The 21,672-nt window shown below is 33.8% G+C and overlaps 1 protein-coding gene across 6 annotated transcripts in view; it reads right to left on the bottom strand.

The window, feature by feature from the left end:
* Nucleotides 1-16,807, bottom strand: part of Stag1 (stromal antigen 1) — a 261,193-nt gene extending 244,386 nt beyond the window's left edge. For 3 of the 6 annotated variants that reach the window (XM_048794466.1, XM_048794467.1, XM_048794468.1), the window contains exon 1: nucleotides 11,633-11,708. Coding sequence is in view for 2 of the 6 variants with exons in the window: in XM_015487017.2 (XP_015342503.1) it covers nucleotides 11,633-11,735; nucleotides 16,697-16,725 (132 nt within the window). In the remaining 4 variants the exon portion in view is untranslated. Of the gene's footprint in view, nucleotides 1-11,632; nucleotides 11,736-16,696 lie in introns of those variants that run through there. The other 3 variants (XM_015487017.2, XM_048794464.1, XM_048794465.1) reach the window with 2 other exon arrangements.
* Nucleotides 16,808-21,672: the final 4,865 nt, after the last annotated feature.

Below are 21,672 nucleotides of genomic sequence, written 5' to 3'. Positions count from 1 at the left end.
CATCTTTCTACTTTTATTACTTGGCATTCCCCTTACATATTTCAATATGGACCAGGAGTTCTTACTTTATTCAATGGATTACAGTCTATTTTTATTCTCAATTTTCCCCAGAAGAGTCTTCTTCAAACTGGCTTCTATGTTACTTTGAGTAAGCCTCATCATTTGTTGAGCACATTCTTTATTTCTATTACTTTTAGTAGTGTCTGTCTCATATACACACACCAACACACACTTGCACAAGCACGCACGCAAATGTATTGCCACTGTATCCATCTACATATATAGAAAACCTTAAGTCCACTGTTGATGCCAATATTAATCCAATACCAAGTTCGTTCTAGCTTTTTCCAGATTTGAATCCCCTTTTCCAACACTAAATACTTCCATTAATGGAATAGCTTCCATTAATCCATTAATCTCAACATACTTATGGGCTCAATAATTTCATATATGATCAATTTTCTGATCCTCAAGGGATATCTCTCACTATGTAGTCAACCAGGCCAGAAACCTTTAATAAACAGTTTTAAAATGGAAGATAAAAGAAAACAACAATCTTTCGTCAATAATTTTTTTCTTAAAAAATTTTTTTCTTAAAAGATAAGTACAAACAGAAAAGCAGACAAATTAAAAATGTCCACTTGATGTTATCTTTAATCATTTAAAGGATTCCATAAAAGGATTTTAAAAGACAAGAGTCCATAAAACAAGACAGCACTTTTCTTGATATTTCAAATTTTAAAGCCAGTTCTAAGAAATTTACTGTCTAGAAACACTTCTGTGAGTATTCCAATCCCCAATGTTACCTTACTCACTCATTCCACAAAATATAATTTACTAGAAAATATTTTATCATTCATTGAACACTTTTATTTCTTTATTCATCACATAGTTACTATGTATCAGACACATAAAAAAGTTAATCTTTCTACCTGGCACCACAAGGCTTTCAAAGAACTTGTAGTAATTAAGATGTATGGTTCAGCATCCTAATACAATTTTGTAAATTAGTGGTGAAAAAGAAACAGCTGTGCTTATTGTATACTATAAACAATAGAGTAAGTAAAATGTCTTCAGCCCACAGGGCTACTAATACAGAAATTAGACTTCACTGCTGCAGCTAATTTCAAAGGATACAATGAGGGGGAAAAAAATGGTAATGACACTCTTAATGAAAATAAAATTGAAATATCTGAAACAAATCCTTCCCTGCAACATATTAAGTAACAAATTTCACAGAAAATATTATGTATGCTTAGAAAGTCACAAGGCTAAACAACCTTCCATGCATCTTTAGGCAGTACAGAACAGTGAAGGAAGAAATAGAAGACAACTCTAGAAAATGGAAATATCTCCCATGTTTATGGGTGGGCAGAATTGATATTGCTAAAATGGCCATAACACCAAAAACCACAGACTGAATGCAATTCCACCATGAAAGTATCAATGACATTCTTCACAGAACTAGAAAACAACAGTCCTCGAATTCCTTTGAAAAGAAAAGTATAAGCTGGGCACAGTGATGCATGCATGTAATCCCAGCAGTTCAGGAGACTTAGGCAGGACACTGTGAATTCAAAGCCAGCCTCCACAATTTAGTGAGGCCCTAAGCAACTTAAGACCCTTTCTCAAAATATAAAAACGGTTAGAGATGGGGCTCAGTATTTGAATGTCCCTGGGTTTTATCCTTAGTACAAAAAAAAAAAAAAAAAAGACCCAGAAGAGCCAAAGCAATCCCAAACAAGATTGATGTTGGTGCATCTAAATATTTGCTTCTCAAATTATACTACAGTCATAGTAACAAAAACAGCAATGGTGCTGGCATCAAAAAAGACATGAAGACCAACAGGATAGAAGACAGACACGAAGACAAATCCACAGAGTCATCAGATACTCGACAAGGTGCCAAAAATATATGGTAAAGATAGTCTTTTAAACAAACAATGCTGGGAAAACTGGCTATCCATATATAGAAGAACAAAACTAGATTACTGTTTCTCACCCTGCACAAAAGTCAACTCCAAGTAGATCAAAGGCCTAGGAATTAAGCCAGAAACATGAAACTGGAGGGAACAGGCTCAACACTACACCACATCAGAGCAGACACTGACTTCCTTAACAAGAACCCTACAGCTCAAAAAAACCAAGAACCAATAAGTGGGACAGCAGGAAACTTAAAAGCTTGAGCATAGCAAAGAAAACAATTATGACTGTGAAGAAAGAGCTTCACAGAATGAGAGAGGATCTCTGCCAGCTGCTTATTCAAAAGGGTAAGAACTCAAAACACTTAACAACAGTAAAACAAATAACCTTATCTGACTTTATTCATAAACTATGAATGCGTATTTTTAAAACCCTTTTATCCAAATAAGGTAAATTAATATATTTGGAACAGTTTACTACAAAATGGTTATATACATATAATTAAAAGATTAAGATATGCAGGTAAACAGGTACAGAAAAAAAATAATCTGGGGCTGGGGCTGGGGCTGAGGCTGGGTTCAGCGGTAGCGCACTTGCCTGGCATGTTGAGGCACTGGGTTCGATTCTCAGCACCACATATAAAGGTCTACAACAACTAAAAAATAAAACTAAAAAATTTTTAAAAATCTATAAGAAAATACCTTTCATGGAACTTTGCTTTAAGATAAGTGCTGAAAGGATTTAAGAAGGCAAAGATTATTTTTGGTATTGGTAACCAGGGAAAGTTCCACACACACATACATACACACACACAAAAAGACCTACAAGTTGAGACTTACTTGTTTCATAAAATAGTAATACTAGTACTATAAGATAAGCACAGACAGAACTTAGAAAAAAATAAACTCAAGAAAGAAAAAAAAATATCATGAACAAGTGTTGGAAGTAGGAAAGCAAAAGCCATAAATAAAAGGACAAGAGATGAATCCTATTGGTTATGAATCAAGAAATACAGCAAAACATTACATTGTAAGGTAGTTAAAATTAAAAAGCACTGCTTGCCATTTGAACAGGTAAAAACAGACCAACAAGACAGCATTAAAAAACAAAATAGACTGAATTAGAAGAAAGAATAATAGTAGACAGGTAACAATGCAAATTCTAATAAAATGAGACCTAAATACAGGAACTTGGGAAATATAAATATGGGAGATAGGTAAGTAAATGAGATATGACATTTCGTTAGATTTAAGAAAGTAACTCAGGGAGGGTCAGAAAATTGAATAGTGACTCAGGTTTTAATTCTGTGTTCCCGGGAGAAGTGTGGTGGTCCTTAACAAACAAACAAACAAATAAATAAGTGGGTGGATGGAAGTCTAGCACTAATTAACTAGTCAGAAGGAAAAGTGAAAAATTAAGAAAAAGTCAATAAAACTAGTTTGACAGAAGGAAAAGAGACATAAATTCAACTGACAAATATAAATTCAAATGCACACAGACTTAAAGCTATAAAATTATTCTGTAGACTTTTTTGTTTCTTTGAAAAATAAAAATGCAAAGTATAGTGCAGGAAATGTTAAATTTCACGAAACATAAATAACAAATATTTTAAAAAGTATTGAAAGCTTTACCACTTAAAAATTAGCAAAGATTCACAATCTCTGTAAAGGTAAAATGGGGAATGCCATATATATATTGCTCTATGATGGTAAATAATACACATCAAAATCTTTAGAAAGGGCTAGGAATGTAGATCCTTGGTAAAGCATTTGCCTAGCATGCAGGCCATGAGTTCAAGCCTCAGCACCACAAAAAGAGTAAAAGAAAAAAGGTTAGGAAAATAGGGGATACCTTTTTGACTACTCAACTCCACCTTTAGGAATTTTAAACAAAACCAACGGCTTTACAGCTAAATTGATTTGTAAAATAGTTTATGTTAGCATGGTTTAGAATAGTGAACAATAAGGACTTAATTAATTATGGTACTTCTCTCTAGCCATTAAAACTAATTTAAATATGAAATTTACAATATTCTAAATGAAAGCCTTATTTTATGATACAATTATTATAAATAAAATCATCTGTTAACCTATATCATACTCATTGTTTATATTTGTCTATTTACACATATAGAAGGAGAATTTTTTTTTTAAACTGCATCTTTTTATTTACCTCTCCTACTCAAGACTATGCCAATCTGAAAGTTGAATAATGTTGAAGATACAAAAGTACTGGTCCTCATGTAATTAGGACAAAGGGAACAAAATCCTTAATAAAACACAAGAGCAGGGACATTTAAGATGAGTTAGTTATATAGAAGTACTGACATACATGAAAACTAAAAGCAACACGAAACCACTGAATCCAAAGTTAGAAAAAATTTAATGTTTTTCTTTTCTTTTAGGCATCATTAGGGCAAGTAGCAAAATCTGAATGAGATCAGTATAGGATCAGTGTTATGTCAATACCGTTGTCCTCATTTTCATAACTGTACTATCATGATTACGTAGAAGAATGTTTTTGATTTCTACGAAATTCACACTAAAGTATTAAAGTAAAATAGCACTATGTCTTTAAAACAGTTCAAAAATAATAAGGACATAACATTTTATATACACTATATAGATATATTTACCCAGATGTGTGTACACAGAGAGAAAGAGTTGTACACAAGTACAGGCACAAAAAAACCAATAATTTGATAAAGCAAATATAAAAAAAAATGCTAACTTTTGGACAATCTGTACAGAGTGTCTGGAAATTCTTAGAATATGTGTGTAAAATTATTTTAAAATAAAAGCCCTTTAAAACACCAGGGGAAGAAAAAAGTGCTGATTTACTCATTTACTCAATAAATATTTACTAAGCACTTAATAAAGGTCAGAACCTAGTAAATAAATCACACAGAAAAAAAAAAATCGGTGCCATTGTCAGGCGTGCCTTCTAGTTGAAGGAGAGAGACAATAAGCAAATTAAGTAACATGTACACAGTTGATCCTCCCTATCCAATACTGGATTCAACCAATCAATAACTGAAAATATGTTGTGGCTGATATATAGGATGTAGTTAGGTCTTCAATGGTTACATCTTTACTGAACACGTACAGACTTTTCCCCTTGAACATTATTCTCTGAACAAAAGAGTGTAATAACCCTTTAAATAGCATTTATTGAATTAGGTATTATAAATTAATCTACAGATGATATCAAGCATAAGGAAATCTATATGTCGTTTATATGTAATACTACACAGTTTGGGTTTCTGAAGTAAACTACACATATTTACTACACAGTTTTACATAAAAGACTTGAACATCTTGGAGTTTGGTATCTGTCCTGGAACAATCTTCCACAGATACTCAGGATGACTGTACTGTGTTGGATGACAATTAAGTCCCATGGAAATAGGAAATAAAACAGGTGTGCACAAATATATACATGCAAAATCAGAAAAGGTAGCCAGGTTGGGATGAGAATTTGTAATGGTAAATACTATCATTAGGAGAGGGCTTAATGAAAAAAACGACCTCTGAGCAAGAACTGAAAGAAGGAAAGAGAGAAAGCTATATTGGGGAAAGTGGGGAGAGGGGCACACAAAAATTTACACTTTGAAACAGGACCTTAAGACAAGGAACAAGTCTGATAGGTTTGAGCAAAAGCACATGTTAGCTTAAACTATTTTAATAGTTTGAATTTTAAAAATGGTAGATAATATTTGCAATTAGACTAAAGAGGATTTTCTAACAGACTGAATACAGGTTAAGAAAGAATCAAGGATGACTCCAAAGTTGATCTGAGCAACTACAGGGAAAAGCCTATCATTACTGAGGAGGTGGGCAGAAGATAGGAAACTCAGAGTTTATTTATAGGTTTTTAAACACTTTAGGCCCATTAAATATCTAAATGAAGAGCTCAAAAGGTATCTGAATACAAGTCATAATCTGTGAAATAAGGACATAAATCTGAGATGTCAGGTTAGTCAGGAGATTGGATGTGATCACCAAAGAAGTGTTGTGTGTAGACATATAAGATATCTTATCAGTACAATCACAATGGTATAAGCATGATACTGCATAGTGTTAAGATATCTTTCAAAGCACTCCTCATATTCTAGAATTTCACATTAACTGTGAAGGTCTGTGGCAATTCTGCATCAACTAAAGTCTATTGGTGCCATTTTTCCAACGGTATGTGCTCATTTCCTGTCTCTGAAAATTTTGGTAATACTTATATTTCATATGAAAAAATATCAAATTATTTTCATATTGTGAAAAAATATGATTTTTCACTTATTGTGGTGATCCATGATTAGGGATCTTTGCTTTACTCTTATAAAGCAAATACAATATGGTGAGTTTAATCAATAAATGGTGTTGTGTTCTAGCTGCTCCAATAACTGGTGGTCCTGCAGCATGTCTTCCTCTCCTCAAGTCTCCCTATTCCCTGTTACCCAGAACATCTAGACAAGATAATTGATAATTGGCTATACCAAACAAGAGGCTTCCGATGTAGATGAAATAGCCTTAGAATGGAAGAAGGTGCTAGAGAAGGATGTGTAAATGCCTGCATTCAAGGCTTCAAAGAACAGGATGACTTGCTGTGGACTAAACCAAATGGTGACTTTAAGCTAAAATCAACGTTCAATTACCATTCTGAAAATCCTAGGGTCCTTAAGAATTATACTAAATGTGCAATGTTTTATAAATGTAACAATAAAACCTGAATGATGAGACATCTATTTACAACATCCCCTGTTCAGGCCTACTGCTTTTTGAGCATGGGGTAGGAGTGTTCTTCGCTAATTAGTACTTTCCATTGACAATGCACCTGGTCATCTGATGGAAATCTGATGGAAATGTACAATGAGATTAATGTTGTTTTCTTTCCTGCTAATAACATCCATTCTGCAGCCAGTGGATCAAAGAGTATTTGTGACTTCCAAATCTTATATTTAAAAAATACTAAATAAAAATACTACCATTGCCACACAGAATGACTCCTCTGATGAGTCTGGGGAAAATCAATGGAAAAATCTTCTGGAAAGGATTTACCATCATACATTCTATTATGAACAGATGTGATTCATGGGAGGAGGCCAAATACCAGCATTAACAGGAGTTTAAAATAAGTTGATTCCAACCCTCATAGATGACTTTCAGGGCCGAGGACTTCTGCAGAGGAAGACTCTGCACATGTGCTAGAAATAATAAGAACAATTAGGGATGAGCCTGGGGATGTGAATAAATTGGTGTAATCTCATGATAAAACTTTAGTAGCTGAGAAGTTGCTACTGAGAGATGAGTGAAGAAAGATTTTCTAGAGATCGAAATGACTTCTGAGAAAATGCTGTGAACAATGCTTAAATGACAAAAAAAGGGCTGAGTACTACATAACTTTAGTTGATAAAGCAAAGGCAGGGCTTGAAAGAACTGATTGCAATTTTGAAACAATGAATAAGATACTAACACAAAGAGCTATGAACGCTACAGAGAAATTGTCCATTAACAGAAGAGTCAACTGCAGTAACAAACTTCGTTATTATCTTATATTAAGAAATTTACAGAGCCACATTCAACAGCAATCACAAGCCTGGTTCAACAACCACCACCCTAATCAGTCAGCAACTTTCAATAGGCAGGTAAGATCCTCCACCAAAAAAGCAAAATGACTCCTCAGGGCTCAAATGACTTAGCATTTTTTCCCAAAACATATTTTAACTAAGGTATACATTTTTAGATACAATGCTATGGCACACTTAACACACAACAATACAGTGAAAACATAATTTTTACTTGTCCTGGGAAATAAAAAATTGGTATGACTCACTTTATTGTGGTGTTCTAGAACCAAATCTGCAATGTCTCTGAGGTAAGCCTGTAATTATTTGCATAAAGAGATGCAATAACAACAAATACTATGTAGGACAACTGTCCTACTTCCACAAAAAGGAGGTCTAGTGGCAAAAAACTGTTTTGAAAAATTAGCATATTAAAAATATTTATATACTGAAATGTCCCCTAAACATAAGGTGAACCCTAGGCATATGTTAACAAGGAAAGCAAAACTGTTCCTATTAGTATGCTCTTAAGACCGTTTATAGTTAACCAAATGAATAAAAACAGAATAAGTCCCCTTAAAAAGTAATCCATTAATAAACATAGATAAACCCTTTTGAAAAAGCAATAAATATGAGCTGGGGTTGTGGCTCAGCAGTATACTGCTTGCCTAGCACATATGGGGCACTGGGTTTGATCTTCACCACCACATAAAAATAAAATAAAGGTATTATATACAACTTAAAATATATATATATATATATTTTAAAAAGCAAAAAAAAAAGGAGAAATACCCAAACACATAAAACTTAACAAAATTGAACTAGATACAATAATTACCCTGATTTAATCATTATACATTATGTACATCACAATGTATAATGTACCTCATATGTGCATACAATTATGGGCCAATTAAAAGTTTTTAAAGGAAGTAAAGAAGCAGAAATAAGAATAAATTAAAGAATGTAATAAAACATAGCTAAACAAAGTTATATATAATCACTTGCCTAGCTAGCACGTGTAAGGCACTGGTTTCGATCCCTAGCACCACATAAAAATAAATAAAATAAAGACATGCTCTCCATTTACAACAACAAAAAATTAGTTATATATTATTCAAATTTGCATTTATCCAAAAAGGAACTAGTTGACATAAAATGCCCAATCAGTCTTCAGAACAAGTACCTGGTACATAAGTCAAATATGATCATTCTGACAATCATTTATTTCAATATTAACAGACTGGTATTCCGACTTCCTTAAGAAAAAGAATACGGGAATTGGGATATTCATTTAAATCCTAATTCTGCTACTCACTGTGTATGATCTTAAGCAATTTCCTCTTTTAAAGTCTGTTTTCTGCTGTGTAAAATGCACGAAGAGCTATATCATAGCAGTGGTGTGAGGATTAAATGACATAAAAATCACCACTCAATGCAAAACCCAATTTAAAAGCTCAGGAGGGGACTGGGGTCTCAGAGGTAGAAGGCTCACCTGGCATATGTGTGGTTTGATCCTCAGCATCACGTAAAAATAAAATAAAGGTATTGTGTCCAAATACAACTAAACTAAAAAAAAAAAAAAAAAATTAAAAAAAAAAAAAACAAAAAAACACCTCAGGAGGTAGTATTCTACTGTGTTGTGTTGTCTCCCTGATCATGAAATGGAGTGGACAGCCCTGTGAACTACTGAGTATGAATATAATGACTAAAGTATAAATAACACAAGTCTAAAAGGTTATTTTACTGTGATATTTTTTCCAATTCCAAGTTCATCCTGTAGATGTACTATTTATCTATTAGATTATATAGCTGCAATTTCACTAAATAAAGGTAGGTAGAAGTTAAAACCAAGTGTAACAAGTGTGTACTCAAATGGAAGAAGTTTGTCTTCCATCTTGGGGGGGAAAAAAAAAAAAGTTTGACCTGGAAAAATAAATAACTAAGAATTCGGGCAAACAGAAAAGTAATTATATCAAAAAATCTTATTAACTCACTATGAAAGACTTCTATATTTATATCTATTTATCTATCTACAATAACTGGTTAAACAACATAACCATAAACTACAACAGGTGGGTAGAATTTGCATCATGTTTCTAACCAACAAACTATATAAGTGTTTTTTTGGTTATATTAATAAAACACTGTTATCTTGGGGTGTGATACTAATATTGCAGTGTAAACAAAGTAAGCCCTCACTTTTTTTTAAGTGACTATAATATTACAATCAATATTTTTTGTTTTCATGTATTCCTGGATCATCTCTCTGACCTCAAGGCAGGCCATAGAAAGTAGAAACTCTCTTCCCTAAAGCAGGTCCTACGAACTCTGCTTCCCTTGCTTTCTTGTCTTGGAGCTGCCCACACCCCCCCAATCTAAATTATCCTTGCCCGGTACTAGGTCATGAGACGCTCACCTCATTCCAGAGGCCTACTGCCCCATACCCTGGAGAGAGGTCAAAAAGCTACTGAAGCAGACAGGCCTTGCTGGGTTTCCCAATCCAGTGAACTAGCATTAGATATGCAATAAAGTTTCCATAAAACCCCCAAAGACCAGAGTTCAGAGAGATTCTGGCCAGCTGGACATGTGGAGGTTCCCAGAAGGTGGCACACCCTCAACAAGTATTAAAGCTCAGTGCCCCTTCTCTCATATCTCTACCTATGCTTCTCTTTATCTTCATTTTTCATAATATCCTTTATAATAAACTGGTAAAGCTAACTATTTCCCTGAGTTTTGTGAGCTGCTCAAGCAAATTAATCAAAGGAAAGGGCTGTAGGAAACCCAATTTATAGACAGTTGGGTTAGAAGCATAGGCAAAACAACCTGGGCCTTATAACTAATGGTAGTGGGAATTTGGGACTGAGCCCTCAACTTATGGTATCTGATACTATCTTCAGGTAGATGATGGACTGGGATTGTGAATCAGTGGTAGAACACATGCCAGATAGATGGTGTCAGAATAAATTGGATTACAAGATAACCAGCTGATGTCTGCTTCTACAAAATACTTGCTTGCTTACTTACTGGTAAGGAAAAAAAAAAAATCCCTAAACCTTCTGAGGTCACTGAAGTCTTCCTTGTTGATTGTTGTGGTGAGAATAGAGGAAAAGCATAGTTTGTTTTATCCAACACATTTATACATTTTAAAATATTTACAGATGAAATAACATGAGAAAGAAAGAAAGCAAAGAGGTGGAGAGATGAAACAAGACTGGCCATATTAAGAACTGCTGAATGGAAGGGAAAAGAAGGGAGAAGGGGAATAGCATGGATGGCAAAAGGAGACCCTCATCATTATATAAAATACATGTATGAAGATGTGAAAATGCATTCTGCTGTCATATATAAATTTTAAAATTACATTAAAAAAAAGAACTGCTGAAGATGGACAATGGGTATATAGCAGGCGGGTAGGAAGGGTCATGATACTACTTGTTGAAGATGGAGACTAGGTAAATGTGTGTGGGGGTATTCATGATACTACTATGTCTCCTATAAAAGTAGGCTAAAATTATTCATAAGAACTTTCATCACAGAGGGAGGAAAAAAACTACTAGTAGCAAAAATTGTCATACATTAGTACAGAATGCTACAAGCCTTAACCTCTTGACATATTGTTACCATTATCTCTGAAAAGTTTATGCATGTTTAATTAACTGAAAGTCTTAGAACATGTACAGGTATCCTCAGAGGAAGGATATCTAAAGATCTTCTAAAATTCTCAATCATCTATCAATGAGACTATATTCTCAGTCTAATCCCAGATCTTCAAACTAGTACTCTCAAACTGAACTCATAAGAGCACAACAAAACAGAGAATCAAAAAAGAAGTAATCAAGAATTTCAAGTGAAAAGCAGGACTCTTAAATAACTATACCCCATGCAAATGTTAGAACTACTTCTATGCCTTCAAATGATGCGCCAAATATGGAAGGCAAAAAAAGATACAATAATTTCCTTTTTCTTATCACTGCTAAGCTAGTTTACAAAGAAAAGTTTCCAAAAATTTCTGAGCCTTCACTAGAATTTTTACAAATAATAATAAAAGAGTGTTAAAACAGCACTAGTACAACAATTAAAAAATAGCTATTATGAAAACCATTTAAATCATGACTATTAAAAAAATAAAGAAGACAAGTAAATACATACTGGAGGCCGGCCAGGACGACCCCTTTTTCTTTTTCCTTTGACCTCTGTTTCTTCAAGTTCGCTGCCAGCATCAGAATGAGCAGTAGTTTCATTAGTTGAATCCCTAGAAAACATTATTTTAGTAAACAAATTAATTAATAAATACAATGCAGCGCTAAATGCAGCACTATTCTACTACTTTCCTTATCTCCTGCTGTATCACTAAATACAGGTGGTTAATATTTCTACTTTCAGAAAAACTCTTCACTAAACCAAAATTTTTATCCTTCCTGCTTAATATCACATTAACATTGAATGAAATGAACTCCCAAATAAAGAGGAAAATTAAAAGGAGGAAATGACTGTGGAAAGGGCAGCTTATATATAAAATATAAATGCAAAACACTAATTCTTCAGTATAAAAAGATGGAGGGTTAGGAGGAATTCTATAAAATCCTTAAAGTCAGAGAAATCCTAGTAAATGGTGGAATGAGTTAGACATCATAACCCTAAGTACATGTATGAAGACACAAATGTTACGAAAATACTTGTATATAATCAGTGACTTGAAAAATTGTGCTCTATATGTGTAATGTGAAATGAATTGTATTCTGCCGTTGTATATGACAAATTAGAATAAAGAATTTAATTTAAAAAATGTTTATCAAGGGACTCTTACTTTAGTAAGTTATTATAAATGTTACAAATATTATTAAAATAAAGGATTCATAGTATACAGTCTACAAATAATATTAAAATATACACTACTCTTTACTGCAAATTCCACATAGCCACTTGGTTCTCACAAAATGATTTTGATAAGTATAACTCTTTCATCCTTATCTAAAATTATGGTTGTAACTGATGAATAAACAAGAGTTTCTGACATGAAAAAGTAGTATTTTTTGTTATTCACTTTAATGAACAGAATGTCAAAGTGAAATGAAAAAGATCTCAGTTGGAATTTCACTCATTAGTCAATACTACAAGCAACTTATTTGCTGAATCAGAAGAGTTCTCAATACTAGAAAAATATTGTGGGGCTGGGGATGTGGCTCAAGCGGTAGCACGCTCTCCTGGCATGCGTGCGGCCTGGGTTTGATTCTCAGCACCACATACAAACAAAGATGTTGTGTCCACCAAAAACAAAAATAAATAAATATTAAAATTCTTTCTCTCTCTCTCTCTCTCTCTCTCTCTCTCTCTCTCTTAAAAAAAAGAATATTGTTCTATTCATAATGTAAGGCTATATCTAACACACCTCTAAGTTTAGAGCACATTCTTAACAACTTCCCTCTAATTTTCTAAACTCCGTACACAATAAACTAAACAGTAAATCAAATCATGATTTGTGGTATTTCCTCATTTTCATGGTGTAAATACTGGGAATATTTACATAGCCATAGCCAATTTCAAACTATCAAAGTGGCATAAAGAGTTGAGAAATGATGAAATGCAGTACATCTTTAAACCATATTCCACCATACGTATACAACAGGTGTTAAGTTACAACCTCAATAGTGATATATACAAAATAATTAGAAAATTATGAATTGAGTATATATTTTTATTTTTAGTATGATTTAATTTTAAGCTTATGTCACTTAATGTTTTATAATGGCTATGGTTGTATTTAACTGGCTTTCAAAACTTCCTGAAAGTTTTGGCTTTCACAAGCCAATACAGGTTGGCTCCAACATGGCACTGAAAAAGAATACATCATATGAACAAGAATCTCTTCACTAAATTCTACATTACTAACTCTATTAAGGAACTACATAAAATTACAAAAAGCAGGAAGGATACACAATAGTAATAGCAATAGTAAATCTAATTCAAAATCTACTATTTTCAATCTGCTTCACTAATGTTCTTCTTAGTCTCTCCTTGTTTTGCTTCCTTAAAGCTTAATTCTCAGTGTCTGCTCTTTTCTCCTTTGTAGATGTATCTCTTCCACTTAATGTATAACTTCTATAAAAATTACTTGGATACCTTATCAGTAGATCTGACCACATTTCAGATCTCTGATTCAAGATTATTAACTTGTATATGTGCTTCTTTGAAAGCTACCTCACATTCACCAAATACATCTAAAATTAGTCCAAAGTGGGAAATAGGAAGAGGGAGGGAAGGGGGGTGAGAATGAGAAGAGGAAAAGGGTGGAAAAAGAATGGATGACAATTATCAATGTATAATATATGCATGTATGGAAATATCACAGTGAAATCCATTAATTTGTGTAATTTATGTGTGTGTGTGTGTGTGTGTGGTTTTTTGTTTGTTTGTTTTTTTGTACTGGGGCTTGAACTCAGGGACCCATGACCACTGAGCCACACCCCCAGCCCTATTTTGTATTTTATTTAGAAACAGGATCTCACTAAGTTGCTTAGCACCTTGCTGTTGCTTAGGCAGGCTTTAAACTCACGATCTTCTTATCTCAGAGCCTCCCAAGCTGCTGGAATTACAGGCGTGCATCAGTGTTCCCAGCGTTAATTGTAATTTTTAAAAATGAAAAAACTTAAGGCCAATTCTGATTAAGTTCTGGCTCTCTCTGCTAATGGAAACATCATTATTTAACTGCTTTTGAAAGTTTAGTGCATGAGTGTGTTTTAAATTACTATACAAACTTGTATCACCACTATTATTCTCTTATTCAAATTCATGATGGTATCACTTTTCCTCTTGTGCCTCCTGCTAACACAAGTCCTCCCCAGTCATCTTTCTCAGTATAATAATCTATCACTCATTCTTTCCATTATTATTAATTACCATGATCACCACTCCCCAAAATGATCTCAATTAATCTCCCTGATTTTATCATCCCCTCTGTCCGAGCCATTCTACACATTACTACCAAAACATTCTCATATCATGTTAATCCCTGCTTGCAAATCTTCTATTTAAAACTATAAATAATATTATAAATAATATCTTGGACTTAGCAAACTTAAAAGGACTTCACAGTTAATATTTTAGACTTGTGGGTCTTCAGATTTCTACAGCTACTACTCTGATCCCACAGCATAAATGTAATCATATACAATATATAAATGAATGAAATAGCTATTTTCCAATACTATACCCATATATTATCTTTACTTTATAAATGGTGGAAATTGAAGTGTTTATTCCTCTACAATGAAGACAGGTACTATGGTTTGAAAACATGTTCCCCCAAAGGCCCGTGTGTTAAAGACTTGGTCACCAACCCTTGGCACAACAGGGAAGTGATAAAACCTTTAGGAAGCAGTGGAGGCATGCCCTTGAAGGGGATGCTGGGGCTCCAGCCACCTCCTTTCTCTCTTTGCTTTCTGGTTGCCATGAGATGAGCAGTTTGCTCAACCACATACTCTCCACCATGATCCTCACCAACTCAACAGGGACAACTGATTATGGACTAGAATCTCTGAAACTATAAGCCAAAATGAATCTATCTTCCTTATAAGTTGATTATCTCTGGTATTTTGTCACCAAGACAGAAGGCTGTGATAGAATATATAACACATCAACAAAATTCCCAGAAAATTATGTTTATTAGTTTTCAACTTTATCTCTAGTTGACAAATCTAAACCAGAGTTCATTTACACAGTTCCCTCTAAATACATAGACATTACAGATTTACATTTTTCTGAAAATATTTCAGTTACAAAGCATAATAACACTAAACATCCATACATCATCTTTAAATACTAACACAGTTTAAATATAACCTGTTTCATATTTTATCAAAGAGTTATTAACATGAGGGCCTGTCTAATATTAGTGTGTGCCAGGAGCAAATCATACCAGAAAAATAAGACACAAAAATGCACAGTTTAGGAGATGCATCAGAAACAAAGAGAGAGGGAATGTTATTTTAAGCATGGTGAAAGAAAAAAAAAAAATGGAAATGTAGGAGCACAGAAGGACACCTACCTAAAACTTGAGGATTCAAAGGAGCTTTCTTAGAGGCATAACACTTTGCTAGAGACACACATAGGTGGATACCTGAGTCCTTACCTGAGTTAGACAGGTAAGGATAGAAGTGCATAAACACAAAAAGCAAAAGCAAGCATACAAACAAAAAACCATGGGGACTGCAAAAAATCAGTGTTATATTCAAGTCAAGGTACAGACGCATGAAGTAAGTAGGTAGAAAAGACTTCTATTTTCTATATTAGAGAGAAAGAACAAAGGAAGGTATTAACCATCTTTTAGGCCAGGTAAGGAATTTAGAAAGCTTTATTTCTTGGAACTGAGGGGAAAAAAGAAATCCAGGAGAGTAATCAGAAGGCTGTCCTTTGGAAAAGAGGTATATAGATTAACAGGACCAGTAATAAGATAAATGTTTAAATTCATCACTTTCATTATAGCTAAACCATCATTATCATATAGGGCCAAAGTATATGGATCCTTGAATTATAGCTATGAAATGAACAGTATCTGCTATTACTGTTAACATATTTCCCAGAGATTCCAAAAGAAATTCCAGTTCTAAATTTGTCCTCCAAATCTAAGGAGATGCCACCAAAAATATCAAATAGTATTCCCTTACATTACTTCAGGTAATCAGAATAGCCAACAATTTCAATGTCAGGGGATAGAAAGAACCTTTTAAAAAATTTAAAGGAGAGCAGGGAGAAGGTATAAAAAGCATGATATAGGGTTAAAGTTAATACACTTTTCCTTGTAAATGGCCAGATTGAATATTTTTTGGCTTCTGAGATAATATTCATCATCATAATTTAAAGTATAAAGCAGCCATAACATGTATGTGAAGAACACTATATAAAGCAAAACCAGTGTTAGTCTGATCCAATAACAATTTACAAAAATAGGCAGCATTTGGCTCTTGGGCCATGATTTGCTGAGCCCAGATATAGGACATTAACATCTTTTTTGTTCAGTATCAGAGAACATGCTGACATTCTCTTAGCAAGGACATGAATGGATATGGTAATTATATACTCAAATACTTAAACTTTCAAACATACTGTCTCAATATCAAAGAACATATTTACTGTGTCTCATCAAAGAGAACCCCATAATATAGAATCTGTATCCATCTTTCTTTTTAAAACAGGAAAGAAAATTCTAATACTTACTGTAACACTGGTAACTCTGAAGTAATCATTGCTAGAGCGGTTGTTCCACAATGCAGCAAAAGAATCAAGTTCTGTATAATTCAAAATTTTAAAACAACCACAAAGGTAACCCTGTTAATTGGAAAAAAAAATAATAATTATTTAAAAATAAAGTGATATGCCAGATAAATAGATACAATCAATCAGTACCTCCAGCAATCTCACTACTTAATATTTACCCAAATAAGTTGAATCCACACAGAAACCTGCACAAGGATGTTTACCATATCTTTATTCATGATTGCCAAAACTTGGAAACAACCAAGACATCCTCTAGTAGTGAATAGAAAAACACACTGTGGTACAGACAACAGAATATTGCTCGGTATTTAAAAGAAATAAACAATCAAGCCATGAAAAGAAGAGAAATCTTAAATAAATATTACTAAGTGAAAGGAGTCAATCTGAAACGGGTGCATACTGCATGACTTGAATTATATAGTACTCTTGAAGAAACAAATCTATGGAGACAATAGATCAGTGGTTGCAGGATGGTGCAGGCCGGAATGAAAATGAATAGGCAGAGCACAGGGGGTTTTAAGAGCAGTGGAACTTTTATGAATGATACTGTAATGATGGATACGTAATATAGCTGTCAAAAACCTGTAGAATATACCACTGAGTGAATTCTAATTCAAAATCTACAGACTTTGGATGGTAATGCCATGTCAATGTAGGTTGTATTCTAACAAAGGTACCACTTTGGTAACTATGTTGATAGTAGGAGAGATTGAGCTAGAGTCAGTGGGTATAAGAGAAATCAATCAGACTTTTGCTCAATTTTAGTATAAATCTTAAAACTGCTCTAAAAAAAGTAAATAATGTATCAGCAGATTAAGGTATCTAATAGATGCTAGCTAATTTATGTATTGATATCTTAATATTTCTTGTTCCTTAGTCAGTGTTTGACCTCACGTAGATTTAAGTGTAAAAAAGTTCATGTAGATATGCAAATACAGACACAATGCCCCCATTCATTAAAACAAGGAATATCTTTGAAGTCATATACCATGCTGCAAAGGATGAACGTAGGGTAATGATGCAGAATACAACTGCTAACCTAATCATCTCATAGTATAATACTCTGTCTCATACATGATTATTAACTGAATCAAACGCAAGGATTTAAAGGGCACAGAATATTTCCAATTACATGAAGTTTTATTTGTAAATCACTAGGTACTATTTCTTTAATCACAGGAACTCACTATCAATGTAATTATATTAACTATATAATAAAATGCTATTAATTTGAGCCTCATTTTTTATTCCTGAAGATTCTCTTAGCAGTGTATACATCACACAAACACACAGGCAGGTGATGGTGGTGGTAGGGCACCACAAAATTTGCTAAGCAAATCAATGGTTACAATGACAACAAGATTATTTAAGAAGCTGCTTTTCAACAGTTTCTATTAAATGGTATTCTAACTACACAGAAGTAATATAGTTGTTAACTATTTTTGCTAGAATTATGATTATCACCTATGTGAATGATATCAAATTAAGGATATTAAGAGAAAAAAATATCCAATATAACATACATAAATATATAATTGAATTATCTTTAATACAAACATGGAAGTAGTATTCAACCAAGAAAACAACATTTCAATCTCTCCACTCAGTGAAACTTAATCTGTGAATGAAGACAGATTTTGTAGCTCTTTCAGGAAGATTGCCAAAACAGATTTAGATCTTCCAAGTTACATAGCAATTTACACTAAAAGATGACCTAAATCACCAGGCAACATAAAGATACTAGAAAAGACCAGGTGCAGTGGATCACGCCTGTAATCTCAGCAGCTCAGGAGGCTGAGGCAGGAGGATCTCAAGTTTAAAGCCGGCCTCAGCAAAAGCAAAGCACTAAGCAATTCAGTAAGACCCTATCTCTGAACAAAATAGGGCTGGAGATGTGGCTCAGGGGTCATGTGTCCCGGAGTTCAATCCGCAATACCAAAAAAAAAAAAAAACAAGAAAAGAGAGTGGTAAATCCTTTGATAACATTAATCTAGAAACTCTCAGATATTAAGCATACAAAAGGATACTTTTAACCACAATTTAATCATGTGCTCAGTGGGACAGCGATAAGGTTCATTTGTAACAATAATCACTATTCTACTCTCTCACCTAACAATTTATCCTAAAATGCTATTCTTACAATCTCTTGGTAACACAATCCTAAAAATCAAAAGGAAACAGAGTAGAGTTATTAAGAGTTTGAATTCTGGAGCCAAACTGCCTAGGTACTTATAACACGTATGCTACTTTCTAAATCTGCAACCCACTATGCCTCAGCATTCTCATCTGCAATAATAAACGAAGCCATAATTCATATAGTAGCCATGGAGAGTGACTGTAGGAATACCTCGAACTCTTTAATGAGTATTAACTCTTAGGCACAGGAAGAAGGGGCAGATAGACAAAAGCATAAAAGAATGTAAGCTCCTTAAGGGCAGGAATTGTTCTTTTTACTTATTGCTGTATTTATAATGCCTAAAACCTAGTAAACATGTTTAATTAAAAATGTGTATGTTAGTCATCAGAGAAATACAAATCAAACTACAAGGAAATATAGCCCCACTCCAGTCAGAATGGTTATTATTTTAAAAAGGTAAAAGAAAGAAGAAGTAACATAAAAGATAAGTATTGGGGAAGACGGCGGAGAAAGGGAATGCTTAGACATTGCTGGTAAGAATAGAAATACTATAGCCATTATGGAAACAATGTGGATGTTTCCCAAAAAAATTAAAAACAAAACTGTCACACAATCCCAAGAAAATAAAATCAGTATGATATCTGAACTCTTTTTAATTAACCTAACTGCCCATAAACATGAACTGATAAAGAGAATGCAGTATACATACACAATGAACAAGTAGGGTGACTCTACTCCACAATTTCATATTGTATATTGCAAAATACCTATAAGAAAGAATCTTGAATGTTCTCACCACAAACAAGTGATGTTTAAAGTGATAAATACGCTAATTACCCTGAATTGAGCATAACACTTTGTATACATGTACCAAAATATTACGAGATACCCCATAAATGGGTGGGGGTGGTGATAAGGAGAGTACACAAAATTAAGGATAAGAACTCCTGGGGCTGGGATTGTGGCTCAGCAGTAGAGCGCTCGCCTAGCACGGGCAGGACCCAGGTTTGATCCTCAGCACTGTATAAAAATAAAAGCATTGTGTTGTGTCCATCTACACCAAAAAATAAATATTAAAAAAAAAAAAAGAACTCCTAGAACTTGGAAAGTAACAAAAGTTATCGGACTTTTCTTTAAAACAAAAACAGTTGAGGAATACATTCCTAGTAACCAATCCACTAAACCTGTGACTCTCAAAGCAGAGGTAAGGGTTTTGTACAGGGTTTTCAAGGGTCAAGAAAAGGAATATAATACATGGAAATGGAACAGGAGTGAGACTGGGAAGTCTCCTGTACAAGTGACCTTAAATACACGTAATCACATATCACAGATGAATATTCCTCAATTAAAGGAAAAAGAAAGCAAAAAATAAGACAGGTACAAAGAGCTCTGAATTGTTTTGTTACTCCATGATAGCCATACCTTTTCCCAAAAATGCTGTCTACACAATATCTTAGCTACAAACACTCAAAACACACTAGCCACATTTTTCTTTAATTTTTTTAAATTTCTGATGGCTATATGCCATCAGAATCCGTACACAGTATAGGAAATGAATGAATCTGCATTAAAGTGCAACAAAATTCATCATTTCTAGTCATAGTCTCCCATCACAAAAGAGAGACTCCGGAGATACACAAAACCAAATAATTTTATAGGAGTAAACAGTAACTCAGCAGTCAAACAGAACCGGAAGTAACATGAGCAGCATGAAACAGCAAGGAAGAAAAGGACTACAAACAATGCAGGACAGCCTAAATATACAGGAGAACCTAGAGGCATCAGAAAAATGGTCAAATAAAGAACTCAAGGAATACCTTAGACAGATGGAATGGAATCTTAAAGAGGACATGAGACAGCAAATTCAAACAATGAAAGAGCACATTGAAAATGAATTGAATCAACAGATAAAAGAAGCAAATAAGCAACTTTACCAGGAGATAGAGATTATAAAAAAAAAATCAAACAATAATCCTAGAAATGAAGGAAACTATAAACCAAATTAAAAACTCAAATGAGAGTATCACTAACAGAGTGGAGCAAGTAGAAGCCAGAACGTCAGACAATGAAGACAAAATATATCATCTTGAAAAGAGTCTAGCCAACTCAGAAAGGCTGGTAAGAAACCACGAGAAAAACATCTAAGAGATATGGGATAACATTAAAAACCAAACTTAAGAGTCATCGGGATAGAGGAAGGTATAGAGATCCAAACCAAGGGAATGAGCAATCTGTTGAATGAAATAATTTTAGAAAACTTTCCAGATATAAAAAAGGAAATGGATGTACAAATTTTAGATGCATACAGGACACCGAGCATACAAAATCACAGTAGACCAACGCCAAGACACATTGTTATGAAGATATACAATATACAGAACAAAGAGACAATATTAAAAGCTACAAGAGAAAGGAGGCAGATTACATTGAAGGGTAAACCAATAAGGTTAACGGCAAATTTTTCATCACAGACGCTGAAAGTGAGACGATCCTGTAACAATGTATTTCAAACACTGAAAGACAATGGATGCCAACCAAGAATTTTGTATCCAGCAAAATTAAGCTTCAGGTACGACAACGAAATAAAAATCTTTCATGATAAACAAAAGTTAAAAGAATTTGCAGCCAGAAAACCAGCACTGCAAAGCATCTTGAGCAAAACACTACATGAGGAAGAAATGAAAAACAATAACCAAAACCAACAGCGGGAAGTACCTCAGTAAAGACAGGGGAGGGGGGAGCTAATCATGGAGAAACAAACCAAATTAAAAAAAAAAAG

Source organism: Marmota marmota, unplaced genomic scaffold (genome assembly GCF_001458135.2).
Source record: "Marmota marmota marmota unplaced genomic scaffold, marMar, whole genome shotgun sequence".
Taxonomy (NCBI): domain Eukaryota; kingdom Metazoa; phylum Chordata; class Mammalia; order Rodentia; family Sciuridae; genus Marmota; species Marmota marmota.
This window is presented reverse-complemented; position numbering and strand designations above follow the sequence as displayed.